The 25,679-nt window shown below is 42.4% G+C and overlaps 1 protein-coding gene across 1 annotated transcript in view; it reads left to right on the top strand.

The window, feature by feature from the left end:
• KIF5C (kinesin family member 5C) overlaps nt 1–25,679 on the top strand; it is a 149,652-nt gene that overhangs the window by 45,735 nt on the left and 78,238 nt on the right. Inside the window, exons 2-7 of the mRNA XM_045861229.1 lie at nt 2,739–2,829; nt 10,325–10,398; nt 16,437–16,541; nt 20,727–20,775; nt 21,051–21,106; nt 21,816–21,903. Coding sequence (XP_045717185.1) covers nt 2,739–2,829; nt 10,325–10,398; nt 16,437–16,541; nt 20,727–20,775; nt 21,051–21,106; nt 21,816–21,903 — 463 coding nt within the window. The remainder of the gene's footprint in view (nt 1–2,738; nt 2,830–10,324; nt 10,399–16,436; nt 16,542–20,726; nt 20,776–21,050; nt 21,107–21,815; nt 21,904–25,679) is intronic.

Below are 25,679 nucleotides of genomic sequence, written 5' to 3'. Positions count from 1 at the left end.
TTGCTTAAGTCTCAGACAGGATTTGTGAGACGTTTAAAGATTCTACTATTTATTTATTTATTTATTTATTTATTTATTTATTTATTTATAGAGAAGAAGGGAGGTAGATAGAGGGGGAGAGAAATATCAATGTGTGGTTGCCTCTTGTGTGCCACCCACCGGGGACTTGCACCAAAACCCAGACATGTGCCCTGACTGGGAATCGAACCAACAACTCTGGTTCACAGGCCAGCACTCGATCCACTGAGCCACACTAGTCAGGGCAGACTTTTAGATCATCACCAAAGCACCAAAGAGTAATCTTTGCTGGTGGTATTGTTTAATAGCATTTGTATATACAGCTGGCCCGGTGATGCCATAAGCAGTTCTTTGAAAATAATATTAGCTAAATTCTAATTCCAAGGCTCTAAGGTTCATCTAAAATAAAAGACTGTAGCCAACTTGGTGCATGCACAAAAAGACACATAAATATGCTTATATTTTAACTACTTCATGTGCTAATCTGGTAAGATAAGTCTTGTTTTCTAAATTTTATCTTTTCTTAAAGGCAGCTTCTGTTGGGGGTAATCTTTAGCTTATGGAAAATTGTTGTATTATCTGTCATTTGGTAAATGACATTTACTGAGTAGAGATTTCTTGCCTTCTCCTCTCTTCAAGTGAAAGTATAATACACTCCAATAAACATTTTACGTCTAAAGGCAATATTGGGGGGGGTCCTATCTTTTTGTACTGTATACTATAATGTAATAAGTCATTTTTCCTGCCATATTAAGTGCATTTTCTGTAAAACACAAAGCAGGGTCATGCTGTAAACAGGATGGTTTATTTTAGTAATTCTAATCAAGTTTGGAGAAATAATGGATTTATTTTAAATTAAGCAAAGCTGCATTTTCTTTCCAGAAGTTTCAGTGGATGGCAGGTACTTAGGCAAACTCTGTGAACGTTTTAGTCTTACCTTCTACCCTGCTGCATTTACTTGAGTTTTACAAATAGAGAAAGCTAACAAGAATGTATTGGGCTGGTAGTTTGCAATAGATGGTGGTGAGGAATAATCTCTTGGTTATTCCACCAAATGCTTGGTTCACTAACTGAATGAGATTTGCTGGGAATAAAATGTTGGGAAATGATCCCTTTCCATAATTTTACCAGAATCACTCCCACTGCTGTGTATAAAAGCAGAATTTTATGGTACCTGGAAACACTCTCATTTTTTCTCCAGTTTGAAATAAGATACTGCAAACTGGATGTAGCTTATTTACCTGGTTGGCTCAACCCTGTTTTCAAGGACGGAAGCTCAAGCATGATGCCTAGTGCACAGGACTTCACCTGTGTGCAGCTCTGCCCTCGTCACGAATAAGTAAAATGTTAAGCCAGTCTGACAGCTTTGTGCTTGGTTTTGTGTGAAGTTTATAGGATATAACAAGCCTTGTCTCTGGGTCCCTCACAAGCTGTTATCTTCTTGAGGTGTCAGACTGGCCTTGGGAGGTTCCTATTGTCTGGAGCCCTGTGTAGGAGGCACAGGACTCCTCTTTTCTCCCTTCTCTTTTCCTGCTCTCCCCTTGGCCACTTGGGGAAAATAAAGTTGAAGGGCCGCCTGGGTGGGTCAGGCTGTGAGTGGCATTGGTGTGGAAAAGGTGCTATTATGGGGGTTCTCCCAGGGAGAGGTTGTGTCTGTCTTACCCACCCCATTTCCTTAGTGGTCAGCACTGTGCCTGGCGTGTAAATGACCAATAACTCCTTGGCGGACATTGAGCGATTGGGCGCCAGGGCTCAGATATTGCTCTGTGGTGCTCCTCCCAGTCCCCTCTGACAGTTATGTTCTTGAATCTCAGGGTCCAGAGTGAAACAAAACCCCAAGACCCCACACTTGGAAATCACTTGATTAAGTGTAAGGAAGGGCTTCCTTTGTCTCAGAAACCTCAACCCAGTTAAGATACCACTTATGCAAGTGAAGAAATCACTAGAATTCTTTGGGACACAGAGCGATAATGTCTTGCTAAGAAGAGCAGCTTTTTAAAGTCTGGTCGTGTCTTCCCTTTGAGTACGATCCAGCACGTAACCTTGGCTAGCTGTGCCCTGCTTGAACCGGCTCCAGCTTTCCTCCTGTACCGACCACCTTCAGGCCCCTCCTATCTGCTCCACTCTCTGGAATGCTCTTCCACAGTTCTTCCTGTGCCCCGGTCTTTCTGATCCTTGAAAGATGTGCTTAACTGGTGCGTCTTCAGCGAGTTCTGGTGTGACCTGTCTATGTATCATCATGTGTCATTCTGCCCCAGTATTTTATAGTTAGGCGTTTTGCATTTTCCTCTGTGGCTGCTTTCTTGCTTATTAGCTATCTGCTACACTTGACTGAGTGCTTTACACGGGCAGGACTGTTTTCTGATGTGGGCAGCATCTAGTCTAGTGCCTGGTTCAGTCTAAGCTCTCAATAGATCAGTGTTAGTTCAAATGAGTAAATGACCTGACAATCTATTTTTCATCAGAAAAAGTATGGTTCACATTTAAAAAAGCACGCTTTTTCTTTCTTGTCTCAGAATATCAACATAAAACACATGTAAACACAATGTGTATATGGTTCACTCTGTAAAAGTTTGCTAGTCTTAGTAAAGAACTGCCTGAAAGAATAGGGTGGATGATTTAGTGCCTGTTGCTAACCACTAATATTAGTGCTTTTCATTCCTAAAATTTTCATGTGTTTTTTTTCCCTTTTTCTTTTGTTTTCTTTTTTTTCTTTTCAGCAAGGGAAACCATATGTCTTCGATAGAGTGCTGCCCCCCAGCACGACCCAAGAGCAGGTTTACAGTGCGTGTGCAAAGCAAATTGTCAAAGGTAAGTGTTATTTCTTTATTTCTGCCTGGGCCTTTCAGAGTAATTGAAAACATTAAGTGATATTTGCAGCCTGAGAAGCAATGTGCTTTGACTGTAAGCAGAGGCCTGCTAATTGGAAACACCAAATTATAGCTTGAGCTCTGGCCCTGATTTGCTGTGATGTCAGGCAAGTTATTTAACCTCTCTATTCCTCCTCTCCAAGAAGGTTCTTTTAGTTCTTTTGCCACCTTTTTGGCAGAGCTATTTTATCATCTAGGAGCTTCAAAGCAAGGTAAGCTATGTTCACACTTTTTCTGTAATGATTTTAAAATAGTACTGTAGGTAAAGGACTTCCTTTTTCCTTCAAAAAGAAAAATATATATACCTGATGCTCTAATTGTACATTTTCGGTTGATTTATTTTGTGCCTCTGCCCCTTCAGAAAGAAGCTTTAAATGGGGAAAATTCTTGTGCCTCAAGAAATTCTCTACCGCATCATAAAATCCCATTACCTTGCTGGTTATCGAACTGTGTTTGCTACCCGGCATTCCTCGATTAGACTTCCATCTCACCTGCTTGCAGCCTTCCCACCCAGATCCCGACATTTGTTGCTACACATTTGTTCCTCCGGATAGGTAGCCTGCCGCCTGCATTTGTATCTTGGCGATCTGTCCTTTCCTCAGGGACTGGCCTTGGCCCTGAATGATTTGTGTCACAATCACAGCAGGTAGATGAAGCAATTGACAAGTCACCCTCCCGTACCCTTTCAAATCAAGGGCAGGTTGGAGCTTGCCTTGCCGAGCTCACCATCTGCACATAGCCGAGGGGCATCTCCTGCTACTTTGCTTTTCATCATTAAATCCCTGCTTTCAAATGTGAATGCTTTTGCAACTGTGCTTTCAAGTGTCTTGGTGCTGCCACCTTTATAGGTAGCTCTGGATTTAAAGAGCAAAAAATAAAAACAAAATTAAAAAAACACCTTGACATGTTAGATGTGCTTATTTTTAGAAGCTGAGATGACTAACCTAATGCTTTGAAATTCATGAAAATTGGTCCTGGGTATATCTGTTAGATTAATTCTGACCCTGGATACCTGCGTGGGAGACTCTGCCAGTACGAAATGTTCCTTGCTGAGGTGTGTGGTTACTCACATTCTTGTTGCAGACATCAGTTAATGTTGAAGGTCTTCACAGTAAGATTATTATAGAAAAACTAAAAGGAAAAAATATGCCTGAATTTGAGCTCTTTTTGAATTAATAGTATGGACCTGTAACTGGTGGCGATGTTTGTCTTCTCTTCTACTCCTTGGTTTCTTTTCCTATCTAAACACGTTTCCTTTCTCATTTTGGAGCAGGTAGCTCTAGTTTTCTCCCAGCCAGCCCTTCTTCCCCTCTATTATCTGACCCTTTCATGTTTTTATTAAAGTAAGATTAATCACATGTGAGCCAAAATTTCCTTCCTTATCTCTCCCCTTCATTATCAGAACCAAAGAGTATTTCCCGCATGCTGGGCTAAGCAGGGGAGCCATCTCAATACAGTCCCTCCCTAAGCTGACATTGTAATTAGAGATAGAGAAACTCCATCTCTAATTAAAAGGAGTCCTGTGATTAACAAACACTAATAATAATCTTTGAGTCTCCATTTACTAGAGAACTCTGTGTCCCTCCAGTGTTTGGGTTTTCCTGCTGTGTGAAACGTCAGGCCCCAGCCGCCCCTGGGGAGCTCTCAGGGAGACATGCCCTGACTGCAGGGAACGTGGGACCCAGCATCTGGTGAGCCACAAAGAACACCGGTGAGAATCAAATTAGGCTCTGACATGATAAAATAAACACATTTTCAGGCACCATAAATGTTACATAAACAAACCCATTCTGTAACAGGAAAGAGTTCCTTAGTCTCCCTTGAAAGGACGTTGAGAGAGGGATGATGAAGACCTGATTTAACTTTCTAAAATATCCACTGAGGCTAGTGTGACGGGAAGTAGTGGCGTGTGTCTGCATCAGCAAGGTCAGACACAGGTGGGTGTCTAAGAAAGAATGCCTTGGGATAGATTATCAGGTACCGCTGAGGTCTCTCTTGCCATGACGACAAGCCCTGTTTTAGTCAGAAATGGAAGGTGGTACTGGGCAGCCTTTTCTCTAGGGACTGAGAATTGAATCACAAGCCAGGAATTGGCTTGTGAAGGTCACCACAGTCTCCGTGATTCATGAAAATATGGAGGAGTGGTGGACTGGTGAACTTTCCTTTTAAGTGTATCCAAACCCTTAATGTTTTTGAGATCAGGAAGACTCCTTTTAACTGTGTCTCTTTATTCTCTCTTTGTTTTTCATTCTCTTCAACTTCATTGGGTTTCTAAAAAAAATGTTTCAAACATTTGGTTGTAGAGTCCTGGCCTCTCCCACACTCTCATCTTTACTTGGTGTGTGTTTTTCAAAATGTTGTCTGAAAGAATACGTAGAATTCTCTTCCATTTCTTCCAGAAGAGGTTATGGGGTTTGTGACTACCAGCATGGTAAATAGGGGGTTCCTATAAACACCTAGGAATTAAAAACCATGATCACTCTATTCTATTGCTGAAGTAGAATAACAGAGTCCCAGACCTCAGAAGTCACTCTGGGCATTTGCCTTCCAAATTAACTAGATGTAGACTATCCACTGCTAGAGAAGGTGGCTTTCTTGTTTTCCAGATCTAATTTCTTTCAGCTTCACTCATTTGGTTGTTTCTCTCATTTGTTCCTTGTGACATATATAAGTATTTACCATATGGTGATCACTGCTAGGGACTGGAGTCACCAAGATATGTAAGACTCTGCAAGAATTTTTAAGTATAAGAGACTCAAATATTCTCAAATACAAGATGTATCCATAATAATCATACAAACGGATACTGTGTGTTTTTAGGTGGGTGTGTACAAAATGCTATGGGAACACAGGAGAAAGTCCCTTGATACTGATTTTGGTGGATGTGGAAGGGAATGGAGAATTCTTGGAAGGGTTGGGTGTGAAGGATGCTAGGAGGGCTGTGTAAGTGGAAGGAATAGGAAAAGCAAAAGCATAAAGACAGAAATTATGTGGCGCATTTGGGCAACTTAGAGTGGAACAGAGTGCGTGGTGGATGAGACTTAAAAAGAGTTAGGCTGGATCAGAGTTTGGTTGAAATTGGCATGCATTATATTACAGGCAGTGTAAACCCACTGAAGATTTTTAAGCTGAGGATATTACCAGATCTATTTTATTATTATCCTATATATGACTCTTAAGGAAAAATATATTTGCTTACCTACTGTTATCTATCAGGCACCCTTTATGCACTTTACATATGATATTAGATTTTAAATCTTTACAGCTGTATGGGGTGTTAGCATTATTGTACCAAATAGGAATTTGAGGTGAAACCACTCGGCCAGGTCAGTGAAGGGGTAGTGGAGCTGGAACTTGAGCCTGAATTTGTCCGACTTACCTAGATCTTTCTGCGCTGTCTTCCTCCCACTTTTCTGGTAGGCCTGTAATGAGCATTTAATAACAATTATTTTATGAGTTGTTTCTTCTCTGTCAGCTGTATGGAGTATTAACCAAGCGCTGCAAAAAGATAGGGATAGGAATGGGGGTGGGAGAAGATAGTGGAGAGAGAATACGGATTGCAGTTTTATAGCCTTGGGGTGGCCCTGGCTGTCTGCCCATAATGAGATGCATCTCAGTTCTGAAGGTGTCACCATTAGCCCAGCCTGTGGGGCTGGCCCTGCTGTTCAGCAGGATTGCCTCTGCACTCTCTGTGTATGGCCTGCTTGAGTCCTTTGGCTGACTGGTGAAAGCCTTAGGATTCCAAGTCAGGGTGGACTTGTCAGCCACTATTGCCAGAGGCCGTGGTGCCCCTGACAGGCCACCATTTCACCTGGAAAGCTGCTGGGGGTGGGTCACAGCCCCTCAGGGGCATTGACGTGTAGTATGACTGTGTCCTCCCCAAATACTTACTTGACAATCAGACTGTTCTGTTCTAGCAAGACCTGGGCTCAGAACTAGCAAAGCTCAGGACAGAAAGCTTGGCTTCTAAAGTATGCAGCAAGAGACAAAAAGTATTTTCAAGTATCCCACTCTCTTCCTCCCTCCTCCTATCTGGGGTTTGCTTGGCCACTGGAAGGACGGGTGCCGTGTTTGTGAGGTGCTGCCACTGTGGTTCGAGCTGAGGTCACATCACACCAGACCCTGTCACAAAGAAAGGTTCTGTCTGGCCCAGCTGGTTCCGGGCTCTGCGGCTGGCACGTAGAAATAGCTGTTTTGTTGTGGCTGAGACCCTGGAACAAATGCTTTCCTTGGGCCCAGGAGCTGTCATTCAACATGATGAAGTGCCTTTTTGTGGACTGTTTCTGTTAGAGTCGGGGCAGGGGCTGAGTGGGTCTGTGTGGCACGCAGCACAGGTCTGCTCACCTTCTCTTTCTTTGGTGGGTTCTCTAGTTTCCTCTGTCTCCTGCCGTCTCAGTGGTCTGACCCCCAATGCCCAATGAGTTGTTGGTGTTGCTCTCCCTCCCCGCCCTGCCCTGCCCTGCCCTGCTTCTCCATGAATCATCACACCTAGAATAAACAAACAAAAGCCCCCAAAACCTAGAGTTTGGGAGAAAATAGAGCATACTGGGTTCAGAGGGCTTTTTTTTGTTTTAAAACTATCTTCTAATTCAGAATTGACTTGATAGAGGACAGCCATCAGCTCCATTCACCCTTGAACACTAAAGGTAGTTTCTTCAACAATGAATTAATTATCACATGGTTTTAAAGACCTTAAGGGCCAAGTGGGGTTTCTGTGTTTAACACTGCACTCAATGTTGAAATAGTAGCATCAAGCAATCAGATTCCCTAAGTGTATACAGTCTCCTCTGTATACACTGTATCGTGGGTTTAAACCTGTGAAACAGTGAAGGCACGGTAAGTGGACCTCGATGTAGTGAGGGGCAACTGTATACTTCGCTGGTGAGTACCCATATAGAATTGTGTATGTTGTTAAAATTATGTAGGTTTAAGAGTGTAGAAAGTGTTGAAGAGCATATCAAGTGTTTATAAGAGTGTGGGAAAGGTTAATAAGATAGTGGGAAAGGTTTATAGGAGGGTGAGAAGGGTTTATAAAGCCTTAAATATATATATATAAAATAATAAAATAAATATAACACCACTATTTCGTGGATTTCTACCTATCTCGGGGGTCTCTGGAACGTAACTCCTGCAATAGGTGAGGGATCACTGTAGTTCCATGTACTCCTCAGCTCCACTCTGCAACAAGTTCATGTCTGTGTGCCTATCCTTAACCCCCAGGTGCTGGGAGAGCAACGGCTGACTAGGAGCTGGTAGGACTATGCATTCTGCTTAGTCTGAGGGTGGGTGTGGAGGGTTGGACTGGGCTTGGAGGTGCCTAGGGAGGCCTAATTCAGGTGTCCTGGCCCCATTGCTTTTTGGCAGAGGAAGAAACATGTGCGGGTTTTCTGTCAGCAGGGCTCAAGACTCTGAGCTGAGTTCTCTTTAGGGTGTGGCAGATTGTTCAGAGCCACCTCCTTTGTACCTGTGCACTTGAAGGGTGGCCAGTGGCCCATTGCAAGGAGCAAAGGGAGCTAGACCCTTGGCCTTGGCTTCCTTACCCCTGTTCTAACACCTGAGCTTCCTGCACAGGGGTCTAAGGTAAGGAAGCCCTTTCAGTGTGGGAAAGATGTTTAATTTCTAATAAATAGAAACTGCAGTGCTGTGATTGTGGCTGGAATGTCAGTTGCCTGGGGTTGTTTGTGCCCTGAATATAGAATCATAAAAGTACAACTGACGGGATGTGCTCTCCTTCCTGAGAGCATATCTGCGCCTTTCCTTTCCTCCTTCCTTCCCCCATGGGCAGGCATCTCCTAGATTCCAAGGGTCCCCATGGGACTTGCAGCCAGGGGAGCAATGGGCAGTGGCAGCTCATGCTGAACCCCTGAATCTGTCCGCAAGGCCCCCTTTTCCCTGACTGTCCAGTGAGCCAAAGCAGCCCTGCTGAGGCTCATTTCTTACCTGCCGCACTTCCAGGGAGCTGAAGCAGCCCCACCAGTCTCCCGTTACTTCTGCCCTCAGCCCATCCTTGTTTCATTGTCGCTAGCTTTAATAAATGTGCTGTCAAAAAAAAAAAGGAAAGAAAGAAAAAGACTCTTTCTGAGAAGACTCTCATGTCTTCAAGTTTTTGCTTTCCCCGTTACCAGGGAAACCATTACCAGAAGCCTGATAGGTGTGAACATTCTCTCTCAGTATAGCTTGACACAACCTCTTGAGGGCTGCTAGGATTTAAAAAAATCCTGCCACTTAATTTTTCTTTTTTTAGTTTCCTGAAGGAAAATCCCTCTTTCTTTTCTGTTCTCAGTTCAGACTTCATTAACTTTAGATCAGTAAAATGCATATTAAAAATTTTGGGGGGAATCCAACAAAACAACAAAAACTAACTGGCATCATACAATTCGGAGAGAACAACCAACCAACCAACCAACCAACCAGACAACCAAACCAACCTAACCAGGACCTGAAATGGATGGTGCTGATTGCCTCATGGATTTTTTTTTTGGTCCATGGCCCTCAAAGGGGACACGTCCATGTGAGGCTCCTCTTCCTGCGCGCACCGTCCTGTCAGGAATGAAGACTTCCTCCTCCTAAGTAGAGGTGGTGGGTCGGGGATATTAACTATGCACCATTTCCCTTCCAGGAGGTTTATGTGGGTGAAGGAGGGTCGAGGTAAACAAGTACGCAGTATAGTCTATTCACCTCTGCTGCTTTGAAAAATAATCTCCAGTGCAAAGCAACCTTTATCGCACTCTTCACCTGTCCCGGCAGAAGCCAGCCTGCCCTGTGAGGGGCTGTGCCCAGCCTGCTCCCTGGGTGTTGAAAGAAGTCCCCATGCCGCTGCCTTGCTAGCACTGGCACTGACTGCACAGAGGCATTAACTCTGAGTCCAGGCCCCAGGGGTTCCTGTGCTGCTTGGATTGTCGCTGTGTGGCTCAGTTTACAGAGTGGGGCCCTGTCCCCCAGCTCTGGACCAGCTCCTTGTAAAGGGGCTCTGGTGCGGCCTTCACAAGAAACCTCCCCAAGGAGCTTGCCTGGGCCCAAATCAGATCTTCAGGAAAGAAATTCTATTCTGCACCTCACTCCAGAGACTTAGGGCACGGATAATTTTCCCCCTGGCTGATCTCAAGAGATCAACTTAGAGAAAAACTCAAGTATCTTTCTACTAAAAGGAAAATATGTTGCCTGATACCTGCCCTACTTTTGACGTTACTGGGAGAAAGTGTGTCTGCCTGCTTCTACAGTCACACAGTCTGTAGGAATGCGCATCCACTTCTCTGTTTGTGGAGTGGTGGAGGCCCTCATTTCTGCTTTTATCTCATGATTCCACTTCAGATGCGAATGGCGTTGAAACATCAGTTGTGTAAAAAATGAGATAGGCCGTGTGGAAGATGTAATTTAAAAATATGCATGTGATCAAAGTAATGGGTTAAGTTTATTTGTTTTTTTCTTGCATGCAGATGTCCTTGAAGGTTATAACGGGACGATTTTTGCGTATGGACAGACTTCATCAGGAAAAACGCACACCATGGAGGTAAGATTGCAGTGCGCTATGATGTCAGGGTCTGAGACTAAATGGAACCGGTGCTTCCAGCAAAATTTGAGGTGCATGTGGCTTTTTTTTTTCCACTGGGCAAGAGATGGTTAAGGGGATGGTTATATTTGAGAAGTTTTAAAATAACAGTGAGTAATAAAATCTCAGGGATTCAATATTTAAAAAGTCCTTTGTTGATAGCTCTGTCAAAATAATACTACTAAATTTTATTAAAAATAATCATCAACAAGCCAAACAGTGGTGTGAAAATCAGTCACCCTAAGGAGGACCTCCGGCAAGGCGAGTCTTCTCAGGAAAAAACCCCTAAAACTGTAGGTCAGAGATGAAAGGAGTCGGCTTGAGGACCAGATTCAGCCCCCAGACATATTTTTGTTTGGTCTGCACAGTGGTGTTTTGTTTTTCTTTAATTTCAGGCAGTGTTTAAAATGAGATGATTTCAGACAATTCTAAGTGTCCAAATTTGGTTGAAAATTCAGAAGATCTAGCAACACTGGGTAAAATTTCACCATAATATTAAGGGTAAGCTTCACCAAAGCAGGGTCTTCATTGTCTTGTTTACCTTTTTATTCCCGTGTCTCTTGTGTGCAACTGCCATCATCTAGGAGGGATTTGATAAAATATCTGTTAAAATGATACTCTGCGATGGCCCTGGCTGACCCCTGTGTGTAGGGCGGGGCTCTCTGATCCACCCCAGTCTACACAATCCACACCAGGAGTAGGACCTTACCTTCAGCATTCCTCCTCATTCTCTTAGACACCTGGTCTGCCCTGTGGGCACTTGATGGGGTGGCTGTGAGCTCTGTGGCTCCAGGCGGTCTTCCAGACAAGGCACATCTGCAGACAGATTGGCCCCTATACCTCTGCTTTCCCTGCTTTTTACCCTGGACTCCAAGAAGGCCTTCAGGGTCAGATCATTCTGGGCCTACCTGTCGGGGGAGGTGAGGTGAAACTGGTTATTATAAGAAACTATCCAGAGGAAGTTGGGGGGGATTCAGTTTCCAAGCAGCAGGGTAAGATGAATCCTTAATCCTTTAAGCTTGGGTTTTTTCATTTACAGTGCCCTCCTGGGAATATCACTGAGACTGGGCTGCAGAGTCAGTTTAGCTTATGAATCATTCCTATTGAAGAGGAGGTTTCAAAGGCACGAGGCTAAAACCCTCAGGCTCTGATGTCTGCTCACACCGATTACCAGTGTGGGGCATGACTCTGGGAGGGGGGTCTCATTTCTGTTGTGTTGACTCACTTTCACCATTCTGCTGGAGCAAAGTGCGTCCGAGACTGCACAGGTTAAAGGAAGCACGAGGTTTATTTGCCACCTCTTCTGGACAGAGCAGGACTGCTCCCCGAGCCCGAGCCTCATTGGCCCCTCGACCCCGCATCTCACATCCCCATGCTCCTGCTCCAGCCCCTCGTCTGCCTCTCTGACGGGGCCTCAGACTCTAAACCTTCTAGGTTTGAGAAAAGCTGTGGCTATGCATTTCCTAAGTCCTACCCACTCCAGTAGCTGTGGACAGGGACTCCTTCCCAAGGCATAAGAGAGAGGATGCCTCATGAGGATATCAATCAGTCTCTGGGTTTTTGGAAAATTACCAAATAATATACAAAGTAACAATAACCCCCAAAATGCACTATTTAAAATCTAAAATCTCAGGGAATGGTTACAAGAGTGACCTTTTTATCTTTGGGATTAATCCATTTTCGGAAAATGTAAGGCACTTGCTAAATGTCAGGTATTGAAATTGTAAACTGTCAAAGGAAAGACGTGTCCCCAGAGAAAATTCTTGGTCTGCATTTATGAGTGGGGAGAATAAGTGGGCATAAAATGATGGTAAGGTGGTGTGTGTCAGCAACTTAAGACCAAAATTGAAGGCGTTGCGTGGAATGAGAACTTCTCAACCTTCTGTGTGAGGGTGTGTGCCCCACAATGGCTGTCACAGTTCCCGGGACTCAAAGGGACCTGGGTTCTGTGCAGGTTGATCTCATAGTTGCCTAAATTCTGTGGCCGCTTCCTCCTTGTCAGTTTTAAAGGGTTGATTGCAGTAAGTTGCTCTTCTTTATCGTGACTTGACAGTCACATACTTCTGTCTGCAGTGGGGAGGAGTGGGTGGATGTGAAGGCTTTCCCACTGCCCCCACTCCGCCCAATATAATCTGGTTATTTCTGTGGGGTGATTATAGATTGGATAATAGGTAGGGGATATTTCAGAGGAAAACGGAGGAAAAGGAGGAGCCCCAAGCCAAAGTCAAAGAGACTGTAGGAGCTCAAGAAGTCCAGGACCCTGGAATGCAATTAAATTAAAAACAAAACAAAACAAAACAAAAAACCCTGCAAGGTTTGCACCACTGAAAGGAGGAATTTTCTGTATTCAGAATTTCATGTTGTGATCTTTCAAAGGCTTTTGGAGGGGATGTTAACTCCCTGAATGGATGGCGCTGTCACTTTCTAAAGCTGTTTTTCATTTTAATCCCCCCATTTTTGCTCTGACATCCAGTGGTGATTCTATTACCTTCTTTTGAGGGGGAATAAACAGATAAGCCTACATAAAATTGGAAAGATTAGCTTTTGAAGATGGAGCATTTAAGGCGGATTTTCAGTAAAAATACAAAGCACTTCACAGTGTTGGTGCTAAGCTGGTCATGCACTGGGGCCCAGCTTGCCCAGCCAGGGCTCAAGGTTCTGTGCTGGAGAAGGTTCTGCTGGGGTGCTGGCTGGATGGGGGAGAGAGAGCTTGCCTTTTGTTCAACCTGTGATGCTGTGAAGGGCTTCTCTGGCCCCATGCCTTACTTCATAGCCTTCTTTAGCACACTGATATAGTTGGATGGAGACACCCTATGTTTTTCCTTCTGTCCAAAGGACACCTGGACGCCATCGGATTGGGTACAGGCTGCCCTGCTGCTGAGTGGAGCCTGCCAAGTGATTTTTAATGAGTGTCTGAGTGCATTGGTGCTCATGTGAGCTGATGGGCTGGGCTGCCTGCTTTCTGTCTTAAGTGTTTTAGGAAACTGTCCTCCTTGGGAGGTTGAGGAGGCAACTGGGGCTGAACAAAGGGAGTTTTGTTTCGTGGCCAGTGGCCTGGGTCTGGTTTCTTCTTTCATACTTTCTCTGAGAAGGCCATATTCAGAAGTGGGGGAAGTTTTTTGAGGAGGACTATACGAGATTTGAGTATAAATTTGTGCTTTTCTCTCTGGGGGAGACAAGATGATGAGGTAGTACATTCCTTTGCTACTCAAGGCTGTCCCTGATCCTCCGGCCAAGTAAATGTGTCACTGTTCTCTTAAGTGGGCATTGTTCTTTCTCGGTTTCTGTACCTTTGTTATGTTACTCCCATCTCATCTTCTCTGCCTACATCCTCTTTGCTCATCTGCAATCTTAGCATCCCTTAGGGCTCGGCATTCCTCAAGGCAGCCATGCCAATCTCCCAGCCTGGAAGGAACTTTTCTCTGGGGAGCTGTGTACTTCTTTACCACCTTTTACTGCCTGAGGTTAATATTTGTTGTATGTGTGTTCATGTGTATTTAATTTGCTTCTAGTCAACCTAGAAGCAGTGAAGATTTTTATGGAATATCTGTTTCATACACATACGCCACATACACCCACGCTATCACCACACACTACACATATCAACATACACACACCACTCACACTCAGACTCTGCATACACATACCACATACATGCCACATACCACATATACCACACACACACACACACACCACACATCCACACAAATCACACATCTACACCATACACTCAACACTTCACAAATCAGCACCCCCCCGCCCCCACACACACACACACACACTAGCACAGATCGTTGGAGCAGGCTGTTTGCTGAGCATGAAGGACCTCACCACTCTGGGGCTTGTGAGCTAGGTCAAGCATCCCAGCCCCCAAGCCTGTGCTAGGTCGGGGCTCACTTCTGTCACTGTAGGGAGGAGGATATTATTACTGTGTCTTCTCCAAACGAACATGTGCTTCCCTCTCACGTGATGTTGGGGTGGAGGCTTCAGAGAAACAAAGGGGTGTGTCACAGACTCACCCCACATTCTGCCTTGATTCTTTTCCTGACAGAGGCAAACAAAGGGATGTCAGTACTTGTATTAGCTAGGAATCAATGGGAAGATAAATCTGTTGAAAGGGAAAGCATCTGGGTAAACAGACTTGAGTCAATTATAAATGACTTTCGGATTATCAATCATTCTCTGGTGTGGACTGATGAGGAGAAACTAAAGGATTATGGTGAATTATTAAAGAACTCTGGAGGGAGTGGGGGTGGAATCCTTTTTAGACTCCCTGAGTCAGATTGGCCCAGTGGTGTCACAGCATTTGACTGGACAGAGACCTGTATTTTCACTGCAGGCATCATCTCTGCCAGCAACTCCCACAGTCCAGAGCAAGTGAGGTCTAATATTTGATTTGTTACATGTTTGTGATGGCCTATGCAAATTAAAGGGGCCAACATATGAGCCTCTCAGTCTCTGTCATTTGCATAAGATACATATTAATGGTGCAGGATAGAAATGTGTTTCAGACTTCAGGTCAAATAAACTCCACCAACTGCTTAATGAGAAACTGCTATGAGCTGGATAATATAATACTAACATTTACTGTCATTAAGCACATTATATATACTGTGTAATATAAATTCCACAATAATTCTATGCAACAGATACTATACTAAGTATCATAAGCAGTGGGGGAAATGCATGCTCACTGGTCATCCCTGCCTTTAGGGTGTGTACAGTCAAACTAAAAACAGTGTAAACACACCAAATGATTTTAGGGTTCTTAGCAGATGAGGGCATTCCAGGGAGTGTCCTCATCTGCTCTATTTTTTACTTTTATTACAGATTTTATTTATTTTTAGAGAGAAGGGAAGGGAGAAAGAGAGGGAGAGAAACATCAATGTGTGGTTGTCCCTCACATACTCTCTGCTGGGGACCTGGCCCGCAGCCAGGCATGTGCCCTGACTGGGCATTGAACCAGTGACCCTTTGTTTTGCAGACTGGTGTTTAATCCACTGAGCCACACCAACCAGGGTGCAATGATCACTTAGATGCAGACCATTGTGCACTGATGGCTTGTTTAACATGTAATGGAACATAGGTGTTGATTTGAGTGTGGGCATAAGTAAAACTCTCTGGGAGTTGTCCACCCAGGTCAATGCTAAGGCCATTGCTTTAAATACTTAAGAACTGTTCTTTGGGACTAGCTTTGAGATCCTATGTCTTATCTTTTTGAAAGTTTTCAAAGGTGGCAAAGTCTGGATCTTAAAAATGAATTTAGTAATAGTTCAAATAGCAAGAGAATTCATCTATCCCTCTACCTCTTAGGTAAAATAAATAGAATTAGTAAAAAAGGAGGGTAAAAAAAAAGAATAAGAGAATATCTTACATTTGGGTTTAAGTATTAGAAACAGCCAAAGGTTACTTGGAAGAATTCAGTCTGGGGATTACAGATTTAAAAAATTGATAAAATGGATTTTCTTGATTAGTTTATAAAGTAATAATTTAGGATTTCCTAATAAGGTTCTTAGGAGTTTTTGAGCAGTGATGACATTAATGAAACTATATCAGCTCTCAAGGTGATTTCAATAAAGCAGATTAACTTGGGTTTGCAGGTTCTGTTCAGGTTGTAAAAATTCAAAACCAAAACCCACATTTTAGTATGTTACAGTCACCTATATATTCCCAGTAATTCTCCCTCCTTCCCTTTCTCCTTCCTACCCACTGACTCACACGCACACTGATTTGAGGGGCAGCAGGAAGGAATACTGTGGGGCTTTACAACCTGATGGAACAAGCTCTCCCCTGCTGGGAAGTAGGCCAACATGTTGAGTTACTCAGCTAACTTTGGGTCTTTTGGCACATCAGGTAGATCTCCAAGGGAGCAGACAGTCCATGTGTGAGTGCTCCTGTTCTATGAAGTTCTGTCTAAGAAACCCAGGTGTGGTCTTTTCTCTGTCTCACATGTTGCCCAGCACGCTTTAGCACCTGTGTTTTTGTTTTTCACCCACTAGGGGAAGCTGCATGACCCCCAACTCATGGGGATCATCCCAAGGATCGCACATGACATCTTTGACCACATCTATTCGATGGATGAAAACCTGGAATTTCACATCAAGGTCAGTGCTATTGATTGGGACTCGAGAGAAGAAACAGGGCCCAAAATTATGTTTCTTAGTTTTCTTCTTATTTTGTACATGTAGAAAAGATGATCTTATCTACTTTAAATGATATTTCTGTGGTAAGCAGAGCCATATTTTTTACTTAATGACTAAGGTTAACACTTAGCAATCCAGATGGTTTGCTTAAGATACCAAGATAAGGGAAAAGCCCTCTTTAGGGTAGAATCCTGTTGATAGCTGCCCAACTTCTGCTCTTTACCCTGTGGGTTTCTCTAGATGTGACTGGAACAGGTCCATAGAGTATGTTCCGTTGAACACAGTTCCTCATATTATTAATACATGGTTTACCAGGGAAAATACTTATGTGGCCACATAAGCTGGGACTATGCTTTGTCAAACAATGTTAAATGTATCACAGGCTTAACTATGCTGTTGTGGAATGTGATTCCACAAAGGGGACATGGAGGACATTGCATTTCCCAGCACGACTGTACACACTTTTTCTCCCTTGGAGTATGATGGACTGATGTTTTGAGAAGCATACTCTGAGAAGTGTTGGGGGAGGGATTTCTCCGTGTGTGTGTGTGTGTGTGTGTGTGTGTGTGTGTGTGTGTGTGTGTTTAAGCCAGAGCCTCCTTTTCTGCTTTAATTCATCAGGTTTGGTATTCGGGGTCTATTCACTGGGACTTCTTTGTTTGCAAGTGACTGAAGCCACTTGTTTAAGCAAAGAGAGGAAGTTGTTCTAAGATACAGAGTCTGGTAGCAGACATAGGGGAGAGGGGTTGTGCAAAAGCAAGAAATCCAAGTCCTACTTTTTCTTTTTAACTTAAAAAAATTGACTTATAATTCACGCACCATAAAATTCACCCCTTTAAATTATACAATTTGATGGTTTTTAGTCTCTTTCCAAAATTGTATAACTATGACCACCGTCTAATTCTGGGACATTTCATCACCTCCAAAAGAAACTCCATACCCACCACTGCATTTCTGACCCTGCATTTCTGACTTCTTGCTTTCTTTTTTTAGTGGGGGAGGGAGGAGCATTGCACCATAGCAGCTCCTCTTCCACATTCCCTTACTGCTAATTCCTAATTCCCCAGGAAGATGGCTCACTGGCCCAGCCTACAGTAGGTGACTCCCCAGCTCTGATTAGCTGTGTCCAGGATGCCCATGGCTGACTAGTCCCACTGTGGTGGGACGCCCACTGTGGTGGGACCATGGATGCAGACAGGGTGGATGGGGTGCAGAGGATAAGGGGCAGTTCTAAAAAGATGTGGAGCTTAGCAGATTAGTGAAGAGGCTGAATCCTTGGAGGTTGGGACCTTACTTAGTTCACTAGGCCCACCATTTTAGAGATGAGGAAATGGAAGTTCAAAGCCTTACCTGCAGATATCCAAAATTACATATTAGGTCATTGGCAGAATTGGGGTTAAACTCTTGACCTGACCAGCCCCACATGGAGTGTCCTTTCCACTATAGTAAACTTCTACCCTGCTTATTTCTGTGAAGTACCTTTCCTAAAAGTAATAGCCCTGGCTGGTGTGGCTTAGTTGGTTGGGTGTTGTCCTGCAAAGCAAAAGGTCTCTGGTTGGATACATGCCTGGCCAGGACACATGCCTGGGTTGTAGGTTCAGTCCTTGGTTGGGGCACATATGACAGGAAACTGATCGATGTTTCTCACATTGAAGATTCTCTCCTCTTTCTCCCTTCCCCTCTCTCTAAAAATAAATAAAGTCTAAAAAAAGAACACACTCATAACCTATTTAAAAAACTAAGGCAATACCTGTTCATCCAATTATAAATTGCATCTGGCACATCTTTTTCCTTATAGTTCCCTTTGTTGGCTAAAGCAGCTTCTTGCCAGGGTTCTTTATATCTAAGGATGCAGGAGCTTTTTGCTTTGATGGGATCAAGATTTAGGAGCTTAGTGTGTCTTTAAGGCTGTTTGCATTTAAATACCTCAAACTTCTGTAGGGTTCTTATGGGATAATCCTGGAATAAGATGTTAAACCAATTACTGCCTTCAAAATATGGTCTCCTATTAGAATTTTATTAAGATAAAAACAGCCTCAGCAAGAAGGAGGGGAGGAGAAGCAACACCTCAGTCTGTAGGGCTGAATTTTACTGTCCAGGTTCCCTTCCTGCATTTGTAGTTTTGCTTACTTATTTCACAGGTAATATTCATTAAGTGGGCAAGTTAGCTGTTGACTGCTGTTCATTTTGAACTGAGTAGTGACAGGCCTAATCAAGAAAAAGAGGCTTAATTAAGGCAATATTAAAAATCTGTTCCTTAAAGTAGGTCCCAGAGTGGGTTTAAACATTTCTGAGTATACTTTTTCTTCATGCCAAACAATACCAATTTATTTTTCTCTTACCTGGCCTCACAAAGTATTAGAAGTGACAAAAATAGCAAAATTACCACCCCCCAAGAGCAGCCGGTATCTGTCATGGTAAAAACAAATGAGTAAGTCAGAATTCTCTTTCTACTTATATTAAATGTAGACAGGATTCTAATGGACAGATTTGCTAATATCTAATTCAGTGACTGCTTTTTAGATGTAATTAATTCTCTCTACAATCTATGGAAATAAGGGCACATGTTTAAGATCGCAGAGGTAATAGAAAAGCCTTATTGAAAACCAGACAGTTCTGGAATACATTGAATGGGTTGGAATCAGGGTAGAGTTAGCTGTAGGCAGGGCTGGACTAGGGAGTGATGGCTAAGATTAGAGGCCAGACAGGCCCATAGGGTTGCACGGGAGCAGGGTTTCTTTTGAAAGGTCAAGTAGGTATCCATGCAGACAGGGCTCAATGGCAGGGGAGTAGTCTGACAGACATTCTTGCAGGCAGAGGTTGTTAGAGAGACAGACAACCTGGAGAGGATGCCCAGCTACAGATTCCAAGGTTCGAAGTCAAGACCCCTTATCTCAGAGAATCGAGGAAGTCGGGAGGTTCCAGGCTGAGATGCAGATGACAGCTGATCACCGGGGCTGAACTGGGTTTGGACCAGTGCCCGGCTGCAGAGATGTCACGTGCTGCCCCAGCTGGAGGCAAGACTGGGAGTGAGGTTTCACCTGCAGAATCACATCCCAGTTTCACTACTGTTTTTTCAACTTTTTTAAAAAAACAACTTTTTGTCAATTCCTTTGTTTAAATTTCCAAAAAAACAAAAACAAAAACAAAAAACAATACTCATGAACATAGGAGAGAAAATTTGACCTTGGAGCCAAAAGGTTAGTGTAGGCAGATTGAAAAATCCTGAGGGGAATTTTTGACACCATTGAGTCTCATGGCTTCATTTAATAGACGGGAAAAATGAGGCCTAGGATCTGGGTCACATGTGAATTAAATTTTCAAAATCACATCTCATTAAAGTTGTTCTCGGACAATAGTGTCATATGAGTCACCTGGGGAGTTTAGAAGCCGATTCCTAGGCCCCGTTCTTAGAAACCCACCCAGAAGGACTGCAGTCGGGTTCAGGGCTCTGCAGTATAAACAGACACTGTGGGAGATGCTGGTGTGGGGGGCGTTCAAGCTGAGGTATAGAATAACTCATTGGAAGGCTTTCTTTCCCTGTTACAGTCTAGTTGTCTTTCATTAAGTCACATTGTTTTCGAATCCATCTTGGACTCCCCAAATCTGCCACCATCATGACTTCTCTCCCAGCTACTTTTCTGAGCTTTTTTAGTTCTGAGCAAACTGCCTCTATCCCCTGCCCCACTTCCTTGAGTATTTGGGTCATGCTCCCACCCCCTCGTGGTGAGGCTGTCAGGATCACACGTAAGGTAAGGCCTACTGACTTCTGACAATTATTTGTGAAGAACATTTTCCATTCCAGCTGTTGTTTTACCTAGAAGTTTGCTTGGTGCTCATCTAAGGTGAAAGCTAGCTCCCTCTTGTAAGTGGCTGTCTGCCCACGAAGTCAGTAACAGCGGAATGGATCATGGGGAGCGGCGATGTGTAGGGATGGAGAGTGGCCCACACTGAGCTGGGACTTGGAGCAGGTGATGGACACAGCGAGAAGCAGGGCTCTCTGCACGCTCCGACTCTGCGTCTTCACTCTGGATCCCTTCTCCTCACTCTTCTCAGCTAATGCATGGGAAAAGCCTAAGTTCTAATAATGATGTTTTTGTAATATAGTATGATGTTTCTGTTTCAAGCTCAATTTTCTTTTAACAGGTTTCCTATTTTGAGATCTACTTGGACAAAATCAGAGATTTACTCGATGGTAAGTAACAATGCTTGTCCTTCATTTGTTCTAAAATCTAGGGAGGTTGAGCTGATGATGCACTTCTGCTTAAGGAATTAATGGAAGTATACAGAGATATCCTTTTGCCTTCAGGCTATCTGCTTTTTCTTGGCTAAGGCTTAAATTTGCATATATATATATATATGAAGAGATTAGATTTGCCTATGTCTTTGAAACGATTTCTGTTTTTCATCCAATATAGGGTCTTTAACTTTTCTTTTCTTCTTCACATGTCATCATTATTATCTCTGTAGTATCCAAGACAAACTTGGCCGTTCATGAAGATAAAAACAGAGTCCCGTATGTAAAGGTACGAGGAAAACTTGATTGATGATTCAGTTATTTCTCTGCAGTCACTGTCATAATAATTTGTACATAGATGCCGAGAATATTATGTATATAAAGCACATATAGATATGCAATCATGTTCCTTACATTTAAAATTTACCTAGTTAAAGAAGCAGACATTTAATTTCTTCATATCGCTATGTGAATGTGTGAATGAATGTATCACAGATGTTTAATCACATGGTCAGAACTGTGGAGGTGAATAGACATTTATTCACATTTATAGGGGCTTTGGTATTGAGTACAATTGCTCATACTCTGCTCTTAGGGGAGGCCTACTATAGCATTATGTCTAGCACTTCAAAGGGTCTAATTAAAGTTGGTGGCTAGATGGTAATAAAGAAAGATGGAAAGCAAAGCAAAACTTCATCTATTTCTTTTTCTGTCATTGATTTCCTTCTTTATTGCTGTCTCTGCTGCTGCTGAGTTTGAATACGTACTCAAAAATCTAGGGACATTGACATTTCTGTCTCATTTTTGGGTTTCCTAGGGTTGCTCCGACTTTTGTTTAAATGTACAATTCAAGCCTTGGGCACAGGGGAAAGTCATGGTATCAACATTGCAGTCCTCTTGATCTGCACATCTAGAGGATAAATGGGAATGTATTTAGTTGTTTCAAAGTATTGTTGCTTTTCAGTTTTTTAATGGTGAACCTGAACTGACTCTTGCAGGGGTGCACTGAGCGGTTTGTGTCCAGCCCGGAGGAGGTCATGGATGTGATAGATGAAGGCAAAGCTAACCGACACGTCGCTGTAACAAGTAAGCATGATGTGGTGTTTCCTCCCTTCTAACTCTGGATACAGATGTCTGTCTCCCCACCAGGGGGGACAGTAATGAGGTCCACGTGAAACAACGCATGGGAAGGTGGTTGAAAGCACTGACCCAGACACAAACCCGGCGGGGGGGGGGGGGGACATGACGTGCAGTGTATCTAGGTAGGCTGGGGGAAACAGCGCCTCCTGCTGTTCTGGGAACTCTTGGCAATATTGGGTGGGACTCATTGGAACCTGATAACAGCTTAACCCTGAATCCTGGGGAAAACAACCAACCAATCAGCCAAAGTGGGAAAAATATAAGCTTTTAAGTTTACTTATTTTAACCATGTTATATGGTTTAGACATTTAACAAAATCTAAACCAGCAAATTCTACAGTCGTACACATGGAAAGAAACAATATTAGAGTTCTTCCCTCTGTATAAAAGGGAATGAATAGCAAGGAGGAGCTCAGGAAGTGGATCTGGGAGCACTATGGAAAACTTTTTGATGCTGTGTTAGTAACACGTTCAGGCCAGCTTGTTTACTTTTTAGTTCCGTCCTCGTCATGTGCACACATCTCAGGGAAGCAGGTCATGTGGTATTTGAATGGCAGAGGTTCCATGAAAAGATGGGGGCCATCTTTCTTATTCAGAAGGATATGGAGAAATGAGAGTGACTTCGTGTGAAGAGGAGCTGCAAGACTAAGGCTTTTTAGCTTGGAAGAGAGAAATAAATCTGGGGAGGACATGTGGACAATAGAGTATTTCTTAACATGCTCAGAGTACTGACATTAAGAAAGAGTCCGCTTGCTTTCTTTGATCTAAATGGGTAGACCACCCAGGATTGTTGAAGCTACAGGAAGGCAGATTTTTGCCTTCTCAAGAACTCTAATTCTAACTCCCCTCTTAAAGCCTGCTACCGGAGAAGTAGTGGGTTCCCTGCATGTTGTAAGAGGGGATTTAAGTATTGGCTAATTGACTCACCTAGCCTATTTTGAGTCTATTCCACCCAAGGCTCTATGATTCTGTGATCCAGCCTTGTAATTCTCAACCTTTTCTCTACCCTACAAGCATGTCAGATGACATTATATATGTGGCAAATTTCATAGGTGGGCCTAGACTTGTGTGCAGTGTAGGCCAAACTTTCTTCCTCTCCTGCTTCTAAAACAAAAACACTGACATACACAAACATGAAAGAATGCAAGACTCATATTCTTACAGTAATAGGATCTCTCATTTATAAAGAAGTTATTCACTTGGTTTCTTAAGCTGCTGTTAGTAATGAGTTATTCAATTATGGCTTGGTGTAATTGACAAGCCATCTTAGCCCCTTGGTTCAGAACATTTGGTGCAGAACATTACTATTTTTCTTATCATTCTAGTAAGTTGGTTTTTAAAATTATTGTGGTAAAATACACATAACATAAAATTTACCATTTTAACCATTCTAAATGTACAATTTAGTGGCACTAAGTGTATTCACAGAGTTGTGCAGCTACCCTCACTCTTTCCAGAATTTTGAAACTCTGCGCACCCTCTCCTTCCGGCCCCTGGTAACCACTGTTCCACTTTCTGTCTCAGTGAACTGGACAGCTCTCGAGACTCGTATGAGTGGAATGGTGCAAGTTCTTTCACGACCTCTTTATTTCACTTAGCATGATGTCTTCAAGGATCATCCATGTTGTAGCATGTGTTAGATTTGTTTCTTTTTAAGGCTAAATAACACTCCATTGCATGTATTATATACCACATTTTGTTTGTCCATTCACCTATAGATGGACGCTTGTGTTGCTCCCATCTTTTGGCTATTGTGAAAAATGCTGCTGTGAACATGGGTGTGTAATTACCTGTCCAGGTTTCTGCTTTCAATTCTTTTGGGTAAATACCCAGGAGTGAAATTGTTGAATCATATGGTAATTCTACTTCTAATTTTCTAAGAAGCTGCCATATACTGTTTCTATAGCAGCTGCACCATTTGCATTCACACCAACAGTGCATGAGAGTTTTAATTTCTCCACGTCCTTGCTAATACTTGATATTTTCTGTGGGGTTTTTTTTTTTAGTAGTCATCCTCATGGAGGTGAAGTGCTATCTCATTGTAGTTTTGATATGTATTTCCCTAATGATTAGGGATGCTGAGCATCTTTTCATGTAGTTATTGGACATTTGTACATATTTGGAAAAATGTCTATTCAAGTCCTTTGCCCATTTTTTAATTGGACTGTTTGTTTTGTTATTATTTGTAGGAGTTCTTTATACCATATTTTGCCATGTATAATGCACTTCTGTGTATAATACACACCCACGTTTTTGGCCCAAACTTGCAGTAAAAAAACTTTTATTTTAATTTTTTAATTTAATTATTTATTTAAATTTAGATACTTGTTTTTTGTATAATAAAAGAATTTTAAAGGAGTTACAGTTTTAATGCATAAGCATAAATAAAAGAATTAAAAGCACTTATATAGATATGGAATTAGTACTAGCCATGTATAGTGCGCACCTTTTTTTCCCCCCTCAAAAATTTGGGCAAAAATATGTGCACTATACATAGCAAAATATGGTGTATTATGGATATCAATCCATTATCAGATATATGATTTGCAAATATTTTCTCTCATTCTGTGGGTTGCCTTTTTATTCTGTCGATAGGGTTCTTTGATGCATAAAAATTTTTAATTTTGAAAGTCCAATTCATTATTTCTTTTGTTGCTTGTGTTTTTGTTGTCAGATCCAAGAAATCATTGCCTGTCCAGTGTCGTGAAGCTTTCCCCCTATGTTTTCTTCTAAGATTTTATAGTTTTAGCTTTTCTGTTTGGATCTTTGATCCTTTTTAACCTAATTTTTGTGTGGCCTAAGGTAAGAGTCTCACTACATATACGTATGTGTGTGTGTGTGTATATATATATATTTTTTTTTTTTGCATGTGGATATCCAGTTTTCCCAGCACCATTTGCAAAAGAGATTGTCCTTTCCCTGTTGACTGGTCTTAACACTCTTGTTGAAAATTATTTGACTGTATTATGTGAGGGTTTATTTCTGGGTTCTCTATTCTATTTCATTGGTTTATAACTATCTTTGTACCAGTATCACACTGTTTTGATTACTGTAGTTTTGTAGTAAGTTTGGAAATCAGTAAGGGTGACACCTCCAACTTTGTTCCTTTTCAGGATTGTTTTGGCTCTTTGGGGTACCTTGAGATTTCACATGAATTAGGATGGACTTTTCTATTTCAACAAAATGTGACATTAAGATTTTGATAAATTATATTGAATAGGTCACTTTTGACAGTACTGATATCATAATAGTCTAATCTATGAACATGAATGTCTTTTCATTTATTTGTGTCTTAATTTCTTTTAGCAACATTTTACGGTTTTTAGTGTACAAGTCTTTGGCTTCCTTGGTTAAATTTATTCCTAAGTATCTTTTTAAATTACTATTTCAAATAGAATTGTTTTCTCAATTTCCTTTTCAGAATGTTCATTGTTAGTAGATAGAAATGCAACTTACTTTTATGTGCTACCTTTATATTCTGATACTTGGATGAATTTGTTTATTCTAATATACTTTTAGTGGAATATTCAGGGCTTTTTCCCATGTGATGTGGTAAGATAGTATTAAGAACTGATTGCTAGAGGGGGTTGAGAAAGACAGTCACTGGGGTCTCTGCCTGCCTGATGAACAAAGATCAGGGCTCAAAAAGAATTTTATTTTCCGTTCTCTGTTCCAATGGAGCATATTTAATCTTTGAGACCTTCTATGTCCCAAGCATGGATT

The sequence above is a fragment of the Phyllostomus hastatus genome, unplaced genomic scaffold, assembly GCF_019186645.2.
Source record: "Phyllostomus hastatus isolate PE091 unplaced genomic scaffold, TTU_PhHast_1.1 phas_contig_1, whole genome shotgun sequence".
Classification (NCBI taxonomy): Eukaryota; Metazoa; Chordata; class Mammalia; order Chiroptera; family Phyllostomidae; genus Phyllostomus; species Phyllostomus hastatus.
Note: the sequence above shows the minus strand (reverse complement) of the source record. Positions and strands in the feature narration are given on the sequence as shown.